At 39.3% G+C, this 13,466-nt stretch overlaps 1 protein-coding gene across 2 annotated transcripts; it reads left to right on the forward strand.

Moving 5' to 3' along the window:
- The first annotated feature begins 177 nt into the window (after positions 1-177).
- On the forward strand, positions 178-8,303 carry RAD1 (RAD1 checkpoint DNA exonuclease). 2 transcript variants are annotated; one of them, XM_061393769.1, is made up of 5 exons: positions 178-372; positions 1,635-1,743; positions 3,028-3,286; positions 5,635-5,733; positions 6,047-8,303. In XM_061393769.1, exons 1-5 carry the CDS (start codon positions 178-180, stop codon positions 6,222-6,224), a joined length of 840 nt encoding a protein of 279 aa, XP_061249753.1. In that variant the 3' UTR covers positions 6,225-8,303. The 2 variants fall into 2 exon arrangements, with proteins under 2 accessions (XP_061249753.1, XP_061249754.1); XM_061393770.1 differs by having other exon boundaries at positions 5,635-5,761; positions 6,047-6,132.
- Positions 8,304-13,466: the final 5,163 nt, after the last annotated feature.

A 13,466-nucleotide genomic window follows, 5' to 3' on the forward strand; every position in this document is an offset into this window, starting at 1 on the left:
AGAGATAGTTAAGTGGCAGAGGTGGGGTTTCAGTCCCTACTTCGGCGAGTTCAGCGTCCAGGCCTCTTCCACTCGGCTCAGCGCAGGTTGAAATCGCGGGCCTCGTCAGCCTGGACGGGGAGTTTTACTGTCGCATCTCATCAGGAGCATCCCTCGGGGCCGCATGCGCCGTGGACCATGCCCCTCCTAACCCAGCGGATCCCAGACGAGAATGATTACTGCTTAGTGGCCAGCCTTGACAACGTCAGGAACCTCTCCACTATCTTGAAGGCTATTCATTTCCGAGAACATGCCACGTGTTTCGCTACTAAAAATGGAATCAAGGTTACAGTGGAAAACGCAAAATGTGTACAAGCAAATGCTTTTATTCAGGTATGGAAGTTGGCACCTTTAATCCGGTGACATATGACATTCTTCACCCAGCTCAATGAATTCCAAGGGTCCTTACTTAAGTTGGAGCACAAAATATCATTATTTGAATTCTTTTTCTCTCCTGGTAACAAATCCTTTTCCTATCGTGTTTTACAGAAATAATGGTTAATAATGTCTAAAATATTTTAAACTATAGGTGGGCACTTTTTCTGAGGGTTTTGTATGTTTATATATTTAAATCATTTAATGCTCACAATAGTGGTTTAGATGTAGTTTCTTTAGTTCTAGGTAATATACGGTTACTATGTGCAAGGGTACTGAAGTTCCCATGACTACAGATCATCAGTACTGTTGTCTCACATAACTCTAAAACTGAAACGATATGTGTTTGAACTGTCAATTGGTGTTTGTACTAAAATGAGTGTTTTGTGTAGAAAATGACAATGTCATTATGAGTGCCAAAACTGTACTGATGGCGGCTAAACTTTGAAGTGGTCTTTGAATACTTTTAATAAATTTATTTTGATAAATTAAAAAAAGTCAACAGTCCTACAGTCCTATGAGGTGGTTCTATTATTATTCCCATTTTACATTTGTGGAAACTGAGACACTAAGTGATTTGTCAGCAGTCCTATGGCTGGCAAGTGGCTTAGGTGGGATGAGAACCCACAACATTTGTTTCTGTAGTATATGCTCTTTTGCACTACTCCCCTGTTAGTATTTTTTCCTCTTATTGGTTATAATCTGTTTGTTCTTACAAAGTAATAGTTGTATGGTTCAGATAGGATTTCACATTTAATTTAGCATGTTTTTGGAACACCTAAGGGCACAGTATGACCTCAGGTATAGAGGGATTAATCAGACATGGTTCCTGTCCTCAAAAAGAAATTGAGAGTCAGTTATTACTCATGCATTGTCTAATTTGTTTGGCTGTTTTCCACATGACCTTAGCCCAACTGATGGGCACAAAAAGAAGACAAGGGAGAGTCATGTAGGAGATAGTTTAGCTCCAAGGAGATAGATGAAGGACCTTTTCATAAAGTTTTGCATCAGACTGAAATCAGTTTCACCTTCAACTACTGAGTAGTAGTATTCTAATGGATCTCAGTTGAAAAAGTTTAAGATGTGTTGACTGATAATCAAATTATTTTCATGGGTTTAGCACAATATTGTTATTTTAAAAACACAAAGTCAGCTCTAGAATTGTATGTGTGCATTATCATTCTTTAACATACATTTTCACATTTACTTTTTTTTTATAGGCTGGAATATTTCAAGAATTTAGAGTTCAAGAAGAGTCTGTTACTTTTCGAATTAATTTAACTGTCCTTTTAGACTGTTTATCTATTTTTGGATCAAGTCCTGTGCCAGGTGAACTATTTTATTGTCATAATAACATAAAAGCATTTCTGGATGGTCAGAAAAATACAGGGAAAATTATTAGAATATAAGTAGTATAAACATTTGTTTAAAAAATTAATTGCCAATTTATTTTTCATTTGCCACAATCATATATTCTGATTTTTCATAATATTAGTAGATGCTAATGGTTCTTAATTTACATTCACCTTTTAATTTACAAAGCTTTTAGGATTTTAAATTTGAACTAATCAAAAGAATACTTTGAACATGTCTTAAATATGTTTAACATTGAGAAATATATTTTAATTGCTTCTTTTCCCTAATTTGTCAAGAATTATAGTTAGTGGCAGAGAAAAACAGATACCAGTTGTCCTGAGTCCCAGTTCACTGTGTTTGACATTTGCTCTTTTTTCTTTAAGCCCTATTTATAAATTCAGTTTATTTTCCTAAATGCTTTTCTTTAAAATAGTCATACTTTTAACAATAGTTAAAACTACAAGGAAACCCCAGAAGAATGATTTTTACTTCATAGGAAAGGATCAGTTATGGTCCTCTAGAAAATATGTTTTAATTGTGTACTGACAGTTCCGGAATTGTCAGGAATTGGTTAAAATTATACATTTTCTAATGCAGTGATCCCCAACTGGTTTTCCATAAAAGTACCTGCCTTCTTCCATTCCTCAGTGTGGTTCTCCACCCACTAAGAGGAGTAGAGTGTCCTGTCATAGTCCTTCTCCTCTTTAGTACTAGTTTTGCAGAGCTAAAACCCTAACCTCCATTAACCACCCTTTTTCTCCCAATTAGACCTTAAGATGTGGTGAAATATAAAGAGTATCTCCCAGTAGAAAACGTTGGAAGGGTCCTTATCACAGTGAATACATTGATGTTATAATAAGACAATATGAAAGCAATCCAGATTGAACCTTCAAGAATAGCATAATCTATCCTACAACAGTTATTATTAATACATGCAATATGGACTGTATAGATTCTCCATCCTGAAGTTGTATGTTTATATATAATCACCTAGCTATCTCTAAAGTGTTTTTTTTTTCAACCTGGAAAATGATTTCAAAGAGTTACATTTTATTCCCAATTTTTTGCAGTTATTTTTGGAATTGTCTACACACAACTATCATCAGGAAAGATGTGATCCCTTCTCATAAGGATATACATACATATATGCTAGAAATGGACACGGTAAAATGCTCTTGAGTTTTAGGCATGATTTGAGGAGAAACTGAGCCCAGAGCTCTAAAGCTAAGCCCAGAGTAGTATTTGTTTCCATTGCAGGGACTTTTACTGCACTTCGGATGTGTTACCAAGGTTATGGTTACCCTCTGATGCTGTTTCTGGAAGAAGGAGGCGTGGTGACAGTGTGTAAAATCAACACTCAGGAGCCTGAGGAGACTCTGGATTTTGATTTCTGCAGCACCAATGTCATTAATAAAATTATTCTGCAGTCAGAGGGGCTCCGTGAAGCATTTTCCGAGTTGGATATGACGAGTGAGGTCCTGCAGATCACCATGTCTCCAGATAAACCTTATTTCAGGTACTTGAAAGCCCTGCAGTCCTGGTTAATGTAGTTTACTCCATCTACCTGCTTACACATTTTCTTAGAATGCAGTTTTTGTTACCCAGGTTATGAAAATTTTCAGAACTTCAGAGAGCTTCTACTCTTAGTTCATACTTTTATGTGTCAGGACACTAGAAGACCCAGGAAGACTAACTCACTATAAAGCGTCATAGGTAGTGTTGGTTTCTAGAAGAGTAGCCCCATCTCTGAGTTCATAAACTAGTGATCATTTCATTGCTGTTCTACTTACCATCATAGATCAGTTGCATTGTGAGGAAAATTGAGCTTAAACTTTTGCAAAAGGTGTTTACAGCATGTGGTATCTCTTTTTCCCAAGTTAGTACAGATGCTGGAGGGAATAGGTGTTTTCTATACATGGTTCATTCACTTAAGTATCAATCACCTATAGTGTGCATATTTACATTAAGTGCTGCTGCTGCTGCTAAGTCGTGTCAGTCGTGTCCGACTCTGTGCGACCCCATAGACGGCAGCCCACCAGGCTCCCCCGTCCCTGGGATTCTCCAGGCAAGAACACTGGAGTGGGTTGCCATTTCCTTCTCCAATGCATGAAAGTGAAAAGTGAAAGTGAAGTCGCTCAGTCGTGTCCTACTCTTAGCAACTCCATGGACTGCAGCCTACCAGGCTCCTCCGTCCATGGGATTTTCCAGGCAAGAGTACTGGAGTGGGTTGCCATTGCCTTCTCCAACATTAAGCACTACAGGAAGGAAAAGCTTAAAATCAAGATGATGAGGCTATACGTGAAACACCTTAGAGAGAACAAAATTACATGCCGTTAAGATTAGGGAACCAGCACAGGAGTACTTTGGGAGGCATGGTCAAGGTGAGATTCCTAAGAGGGCAATTTTCAGCAGGAATATAGTATCAAAAACTGTCAAGCTGCTTCTCGTATTTTGACCCAACGAATGAAATGGCAAAACTCTTCAGGATTAGAATCAGAGAGAGAATTTATTTATTTCTACTCTTTTGAAATCGTTCAGAATATTAGAGTAAAGGAGTTAAATACATACGGTATGAGAGGTGTAATTATTATTTTTGTATCTCCTTTAGAAGAACTGCAGGCTTTTCTTATTGGTGAGGTAGTTAAAAAATTTGCTCAAGATTGGTTAAAATGCTAATCAAAATGGAAATGAGTGCAACCCTACTTAAGCAGTGATGTGAATTAAAGATTTCAGACACTTTAAACAGAGTATTCCAGAGGCTCCTCATCTACATGATCTCTCTCAGCATGGGTGACTAGATGGATCATGGTATTTTTCATCTCCCATACAGGAAATTATTTGGTGGTGGGGAACTGGAAGTTGAAATATTTTTTTCTGGATATGTTAAACTTGAGCCTGTGGCACTAGGGAGTAGTTGGATAGATAGGTGTAGAGTTCAGGAGATCAGTCTAGACTAAAAATATAGATTTGGGAACCATCAGCATGGCTGGGCATGAACAACATGGCTCAGAGAAAGAGGTGATGTTAGAAGAGGGAAAAGATGGATTCTGGGGAAAGCCAGCAAGCACCTAGGTCTTTATCACTGTGCTCATATAGCGCTCACATACAGTGCTCATATATGTTAATTCCAGGTGGCTCAGATGGTAAAGAATCTGCCTGCAATGCAGGATACCCACGTTAGATCCCTTGGTCAGGAAGGTCCCCTGGAGAAGGGCATGGCAACCCACTCCAGTATTCTTGCTGGAGAATCCCATGGACAGAGGAACCTGGTGAGCTTCAGTCCATGGAGTCACAAAGAGTCGAACAGGACTTGAGCCACTAACACTTTTCACTTTCCAAAACAAATGATCAGTAAGTTAAGTAAACATAAACATTCACAAATTGTCTGAAAACTACTGATATTCCCAAGCAAAGAAAACCATAAAACAACCTGAAAAGCGTCTGAGACACACAAAAGCCCTAATTGCTTGGTGTGGCAGTAGACATAGCTGGCAGGGCCCTGGGCTTGCCATTGACATAGATCAGGGCCCGTCACTCTGCCACTCTCCTGTTACATGGTTCTGATTTGAGGAAGAGGGAAGGACAATATCAAAGTAATATTAAGGTAATGAGATTGAGGCAGAGCCCCCTAGATTCCTTCTGTGACTGGCTTTTTTCAAAGTCATTTATTAGTTGCTAGCTCTGTACTGCAGCATCCTACAGGAATCTTTATTATGTTGTTGTTACAGCGCCGTGTCTACAGCTGTCTACATATGTGTTTCACTCACCAGAATGAGCTTCTTAAGGAAGTGTTTGCTTATTTGGATACTAATGTGGCTTATTGTTGAACCAATGAATAAATGAATTGCTCATTTTCTACTATAGGTTATCTACTTTTGGGAATGCAGGAAGCTCCCACCTTGACTATCCCAAAGATTCTGATTTGATGGAATTATTTCACTGCAATGAGACCCAGGTCAACAGGTCAGTAGGTTGCCATTTGGTGATGAAGGTGAGGTTAAATACTATATTTCTATTAAATAAATTTTTTAAGACTTTCAATGTGTAGATAAAAGTATAGCAAAAAATAAATAGTAGGTTGCTGGGTTTACATGGGAATTTGGCATTGTGATAGTGAATTAAATTTTCAAAATGAAGAAAATATTAGCAAATTGGACGGCTCTTTGATTCTGTTCTTATATTTGCTGTTTGGTAGTTCTTGGCTAACTTCTGTCCTTTACTTGGAATTATGCTTTAAATGTGTCCAAATAACAGCTTTTTGTTTACTTTTCTGCAGATACAAGATTTCTTTACTGAAACCCTCTACAAAGGCATTAGTCCTGTCTTGTAAGGTATCTATTCGAACAGATAACCGAGGATTTCTCTCATTACAGTATATGATTAGAAATGAAGATGGACAAATATGCTTTGTGGAATATTACTGCTGTCCTGATGAAGAAGTTCCTGACTCTTAGTCTTCAGTATGGCGGTTCACGCACTGTTTATGTACACATGCGTAGTAGGTCATGTTCTCATGCTGAGCGCAGTGCCCTTCATGACTTCCTGTTAAGATTTTGTAAGGGGAAGAAGCAGGGAGGAGGAGCAGCACAGTCCCTGTCCCGATAGTTGCTGTAGGTTTTGTCAGTAATGTTGTCACGTAGTCATAGATTATCCAGTATGGACTAGTTTGTGGTTCTGTCTTTTGAACTCACGGAAATTGTTACAAGTCAAGGTGCATAAGTTTTATGTGTTATTCTACTTAAGTAGGACATTCCAAGAGTATAAAAATTTGAAGTTTGGTGAAGCCGTATCAGAAATGTTCTTTTATTTATTTACTATTAGAAAAAGCAATAGCATATGGGCATCACTTCCTAGTTGGAATTCTGGAGACTCTGTCATAAAGCAGTGGTTCTCAGAGTGTCATGCCTAGACCACCTGGAAACTTGTCAGGAACTCTGAGGGTGGGGCCAGCAATCTATAGTTTAAACAGCTTCCCCCCTTCACCGCCCCACCCCCCGAGATTCTGATCCTTGCTAAAGTTTGAGAACCACTGTTTTAAAGGATATTTTTTAAAAATAGCATTTTAATTGCATTGAAGTGACTGCTTTTACAGGTGATGTCTTTGCAAGTGTTCTGAAGTTTAGGTGTCATCAAACAAGTCTGAATAATTATATGATTTATTTACATTTTGAAGGCATTTATGAACATGATATAAAACAGTCTTCAGAATTACAGGTTTTCATCTTGTTCTGAAAACCATTCATTGTAGTAAGTACTTATTAGATACCTTCTATTTGCCTATAAGAGTTCCTCAACCAGGGCTTCCCAAGTGGCTCAGTGGTAAAAGAATCCACCTGCCAGTGCAGGAGACACAGGTTCCATCCCTGATCCTGGAAGCTCCCACATTCTGTGGGGCAGCCATGCCCGTGCACCACAACTGCTGAGCCTGTACTCTAGAGCTTGGCAGCTGCAGCTACTGAGCTCATGGGCCCTAGAGCCCGTGTTCTGCAACTAGAGAAAAGCTTGCACTTGACAAAGACCTTGTACAACCAAAAATAATTTTTTTTTTTTTTTTTTTAAGTTTCTCAACCAAACCAAGGCATATCTCAGTGGGCAGGCACGTAGGCGCTGCTCCCGGGTACCTGTACGACTCATGCAATGCTGGGTATTTAGCCCAGGGTGAATGCCGGATAACTAGTTAAGTCTCCCAGGCAATCTCGGGATGCCCAGCTGGTACAAAAGTCGTTGGAGTTTTGTAAAGTTACAGTATGTGTTCAAGAAGGAAATGATTGAATCTGCCAAATGTCCAGATTTTTTTTTGTCTCAATAAGCATTAAGAACAAAACACGTCTAAAACATAATTATGAAAATACTTAATCAGTAAACATTTCAAGGACTACAATTTTCCTTTAAAACTGGACAGTTACTTGGTTTTTTTCCATTGGCATGTCTAGTATCTAAAATAGTGCCAGGATAAGGTAAATATTCATCAGATAAAAGGACCTCCACTTTCAGATTATTAGTCACTATGAAAGTTGAACCTATGATTAAATAAGACTGACATTTTTGCACATTTAAGACTATTTCAGCTGAACATATCTTGAGTTACTTAGAATTCAGAAGCTAATAAATTTAATTCTTTCTCAGTCACCGTAACATCAAGATATGTTTTAATAAAGAATTTTCTAGTTATGTGTGTTCTGTTTGACTCCCTAATTTGCTAGCCTAACTTCGTTCAAGTTCCTATGAGAGACCACTGGGGGGAGCACTTACTTGGGCAACGCAGATGCTTTGGTGACTGTAAGTTGAGTTCACGTGTCACAAAAGACTAAGATTTAGCTTTACCTTTCTGAAGTTTACCTCATATTCTTTCTAATAAAATTGTAATAAATTTTAAAATTGTAATTCTAATAAAATTAACAGTAGCTATTTTTTTCTATTTTTAATTAGTTTATTCCCAACTTACGATTATGCTTCCACCTAGAACTGATGAAATGATTCAAAACAAAAATGTTAAATTTTACTGTTGTAATAAAAATAAGTCTTGTAATACATGTTTTGTTTTGTTTTTTTTTATAAGAAGCCACACAGTTGCTGTGATACTCTCAAGTCCTGCTAAGCATTAGTTACCATTGCTGAAAGGGCAGCATGTGGCAGCCCCTACAGCTTAGGGTGAGTGGGGGGGGTTCAGAACTACATAGACTCCCTTTTCCCCTTTCCGTCTTCATACTGCTGGCTCTTGTCCCCACCTGAAACAAAATCTGCTGGGTTCTGAGGAATTGGGAAATAGCATTTTCTCTTTTCCCGAGTTTGTATTCGTAGCATTTTTATATGAGTGTCAGGTTGCATGCTCTTCTGCAGCAGTTAGCAGCTCTACTGTGGGTTTTCCTGCTCCAGCAGTGGACAGCTCAACCTCTAATCAGAAATGCCCCAGGCAGCTGGCATGGGTGTTCCTGGCATCCATATCTCGGTCACTTCAGAAGCCTCAATAAAAGAGTAAATGTTTGAAGTAGGTTATCTTTTCGAAATGTATAGCTCATTGACTGGATGTAACTCCTAGTTAATAGTAGTGGCTCTCATTGGTAAAACTAGAGGTATTCAGGATATGTGAACTAAATTTCAGAGTAGTTCCCCATCCCTTTACGGAAAGAATATGAGAATCTAGTGAGGCCTGTAGTCTGTACCCTTAGGACTGGTGCCTGAGGCTTGACTTACCTCCTGCCATTTGTCCAGGGATTCTGTTGCTTGTTGCTGACTGGATTAGGACAGTCCTGTCTCGAATATTGTCAGGTTTGCCTTAAGTGGACCTTTAATGCAAAGTGATGGGTGAACTGCCAACACATGGAGGTAAGGCATCACCGAACTTCCAGAGCCAGTTGCAGAAACTGCTTGGTAATGAACATTTATTAAAATTTATATGTGGGAGAGTTTGAGCTGGGCTTGGTTTTGTTTGTTTTCCAATTCAGTTACAGGGACTGAAAGAAAGTAGCTAACCCTCATCTATCTCAGAAATTTCAGTGCCCGATAACCAAAGGAATGTCTAAGCTGTGTATGACCTTATGGACTAGGGTGGCTGGAAACCTCAGGTGTTTTGATTGGTTGTCCAGATCGCTGCTTCCCACTGAATGAGTTTAGAAAGGAGCTTAGTTCTCAACTCCAGTTTTCCAAGAGTGAAACTTTATATTAAGTTGTATTGTGCTGAACATTCCAATGTGGTTTCTTAAAACTTGGGGATTTCAAAAAATAGTAACATTTTTAAACTTTTAGAACCAAGATAGATGGCAGCTTTCTATTTTGTCAGATAGGAGGATATTAAAACCATTTCATAAAACATTTTGAAATCAAAATCTTGGGGGACAGGTGGGAATTTTGTACTGTCAACAAAGAAAAACTGGAGATACTAAAAATAAGATGAGACAACAGGGTTACACAATGTTTTATTTTACAATGTAATACTTTATGCTACTGTTTTATTGATAGAGGTTTGTCGGTTTGGAAATGTTAAGACTTTGGGACCTCACAAAATAGTAAAATTTTTAAATTTTAGTGCCACCCAAAATGGAGTCCAAAATGGCCACTTCTAATACTTTGTTTTTATCACAGTCATTGTTGAAAAACTATTTTCAACTGCGTGTGTGAAAACAAGCCACTCTTCTGAGGCTGCTTTAGTCAACTCAGCATATTCTGGGCAAGAACATCAGTCCCATCTCCAAACAGGGCTAAAATCTGCAGTGAGTCACTGAGTGACTAGTTTGTAAGTACTTGCCGAGAAGGTCAGTGGAATATAGGTGCCTTCGGCCAGAGCTGTAAGCAGAAACCCTGCTCCTGGGTGCCAAGCTTAAAGCACTCTTGGAATCAGCTGAGGGACAGCGGCAGCTACTAGGAGGAAGCCTAGCAGTCTGTGGCCAGACCACTGGATAAACCAGTATATATGTCCTCCTGCCACAGCAGAACACTGCTCACTACTAATACTGTGGATACTGGCTGATTACTAGGTTTTACAGACGAAACAGAATGAAATGAGAAAATACCTTGAATGAAGAACCAAGATGTGGTTGTATAAGCACTGATGAGTGATAGAAATGTTCTTAGAAACACGTGGATCCCAAAGACACAGGTGTTTGAGCTCCACTAAATCAGCTCAGGTAACTGAGGAGCGATAACAAGGGAAAAATAAAAGCTATAGTACAAACTGAATCTGATTTCTCCTCTGTCCCTCAACACACAAAGGAATATGATTTGAGACTGCCAATTTCCTAAACACACACTGGTTCAAGGCCTTTTTTTTTTTTTTTTGAAAGTCGCTCAGTCGTGTCTGACTCTGCAGCCCCATGGACTGTAGCCCGCCAGGCTCCTCTGTCCATGGAATTCTCCAGGCCACAATACTGAAGTGGGTAGCCATTCCTTCTCCAGGGGATCTTCCCAACCCAGGGATTGAACCCAGGTCCCCTGCATTGCAGGCAGATTCTTTACCGTCTGAGCCACCAAGGAAGCCCATTCAGGGCCTTAGGATTTCTTTTTTAACAACCCTGGTGAGCATTCCATTCCCAAAACAAGTCTTTTTAATCCAGTCTGGTAGGGGCAGCATAGTGGGATGGAAAGAGTAGTCTCCTGTGATTCAGGTGACCATCTGCTTTATAGTCACTAGACTGACCACAAATGAATCAACCCTTCTTGTCCTGTTTTCTTCATTTACAAAAATCAAAAAGGCCTTATGGCTCTAATGTGGTATGACTTCAGTAAACCAGGTTAGGTCAGTGTTCCAGAAGGTCAAACATTTCCTCACACAAAGCAATTTTAGGGACCCTAAACAGGTTATGGCTAAAGATATTTATAAGTACTGTATTAAAATGCTCACACATAAACTACTTAGGCACTGCAGAACTTTTTTTAAAAGTCAGAATGGGAAAGAATGAAATTAGAAACGGGGAAATGGAAGGTAATGGGAGTCCCAGTGACATGAGAAACTAACTTAAAGCATGTGTCTAAAAAAGATTCCTTCCTCTCAGGTAACAGGATCCCGGTTTCTAATGGCCATACGTATTTTACCTGTAATGCCACTGTCAAGTGGACCTTTTTTTTCCCCCCAGAATCCTTGGTTCTGTTTTTGATCTGCCACTGCTGTCGGTGTTGGTAAATATATTTTGTGGTCAAGAATGCTTGTTATCAACAGGTTGGCTTTATTGTTGACTATCCTGGATAGAGGTTTTCCCTTTACTGATAACAGAAGACCTAGAGGAAAGGAGAAAACCATTTGTGCATGTTTTCTTGGCTTTTGACATCTCTCCCTCCTTCTAGCACCAACCACTGCCTTATTGAGCTAGAAGGCTGAACTCAGTCTTAGGCAACTATTTCACCAAGTGACCATCCCCCTAAAATGCTAACTCTGCTAAAGGGCCTCCAAAAGAGTCTTAGGTTTTCTCCCTAAAGAGCAGGGGACTTCCTTTGATTCAGACAGCAGGTGAGGGGTGTATCTAAGATATGTGGATTGCATTTAATCACAGCTGAAAAAAAATTATCTAATTTAGGGCCATGTATATATTGTTCATGCTTTTCAGGTGATTTCTCCTCATGAGCACAGAGATTTAGAGCCCAGAGGCACTGTAATTGTTAAAAAGAGGATCTTTCATCATCATTCCCAGCCATAAGATTTCCATATGCTGGTTTCCTGATACTGGAGAAGTTGGCCTGGAATTAGAAGTAATCTAGTCCAAGAGATTTTCTGATCCAGAAACCCGGTTTCTATTAAGTGTTCCTCAGTCACCTCCTATTTAGACCTCAAGCCTGCAACAAGTGTGGTTTTCACAGGCCCGTTTGCCTGAAAAAAATCTGTTCCACAGAAATATGAGATACAAAATTTTATGAGCAACTTGAGGCTTTTTTATATGCAAGCCCCAGTAAAGGCTTATTCATTCTACTACTGGACCATATAAAATACAGAAAGCTATCTGGCACTTTAATTTCCTGATCAGTAAACCAAGAGATAATATGATTCCAAATCTGAAAAAAAAAGTAGGCACAAATTAAGTCAGTTGCCCAGGGGTCTCATAAAATCAGGGGTGGGCAGAGACCTGAGAGGGATCTCTGCTAGGGACTGCAACTAGATACCGGCCTTGGGCCTCGCTCTCTCACCACAAGGTGGCAGGAGTCCCCTTTCCTGAAATCAGGTACTGAAACGCCTCTGGCTGATCCAGTGTATACATCATCTGTGCATTTAAGAAACTGTGTTAGACTGTCTTCTCTATGATACAATGTTTCCAGGGGTTAGCTCTACCTCACTTCTGAGCTGTTAACCGCAAAATGTTCTCCACACCAGCCTCACAGTGGCTTTTCAGATACTAGCCCCTGTCTCATTTTCCTTCACTGGCAATGGTATGGCTAGAAGGTGATAAAGTCAAAGCCCAGGTTTCAGTAAGTACGAAAATACTTGCCATTTATTACCTAATAACCACTTAACCTACATTATCTCATTTTTGCAGCAACACTAAGAGATAGGTACTGTTCTCATCCCCATCTTATGATGAGAAAACCAGAATTAGCTAGAAAGTGGTGGTGCTGGGGTCTGAACAGTCCTGTCTCCACACCTAGAGCTCTTAACTACCATGAATCATAAAGAAAAATTAGTTCATCAAGATGTGTTGAAGTCATGTTTCTATGATCAGATAAAATAGTTCATTGGTGAGATAATCATCTTTCATAAATAATTTATTATGCCCTAAAGTGGGGCCCAAATTTGTTACCAACCTGCCAAAGTATTCGTGTACCCTCAGTTCAAACATGTGCTATATTTACCTTTTGCTTTAAATAAAACTAGACCTAAGATACTATCTTTGTGGTTCTAAATAAGTTTTTATTTGCCAAAATTTAAATCACTGACCAGTTTACAAAGAATTCAGGTAAATATAAATACAGTGGCGTTTTAAAAATTCATTTCTTCCCAACATGCCAGTGGGGGAAGTTTAGTGTGTAACAAGTTCTGGGAAGTACTTCAGGAAATAAACCTGTGTCACTTTGTGTAATCCAATTTGGTTTCTTCCTACACGGATTTCTGCCACAGAGCCTTTCTTCCTCCTCCTGTCCCTTGGAATCAACATTGCTTACAATACCCTTTAGGAAATCCTGTCCCCTAGAGCAGCCATTAAGAACTTACCATTCCTTCCAAACGCTGCCCTCTGTCAGGCCTCTGTGATTTTGCATAGAGAGTGCCTTCTTCCCGG

Source organism: Bos javanicus, chromosome 20, assembly GCF_032452875.1.
Source record: "Bos javanicus breed banteng chromosome 20, ARS-OSU_banteng_1.0, whole genome shotgun sequence".
NCBI classification, from domain to species: Eukaryota; Metazoa; Chordata; class Mammalia; order Artiodactyla; family Bovidae; genus Bos; species Bos javanicus.

Coding starts and splice junctions, on each gene's coding strand:
- RAD1 (XM_061393769.1), top strand. CDS start 178: ATGCCCCTCCTAACCCAGCGGATCCCAGACGAGAATGATTACTGCTTA. Junction 373..1,634: donor AAGCAAATGCTTTTATTCAG/GTATGGAAGTTG, acceptor TTTTTTTTATAG/GCTGGAATATTTCAAGAATT. Junction 3,287..5,634: donor CCAGATAAACCTTATTTCAG/GTACTTGAAAGC, acceptor TTTCTACTATAG/GTTATCTACTTTTGGGAATG.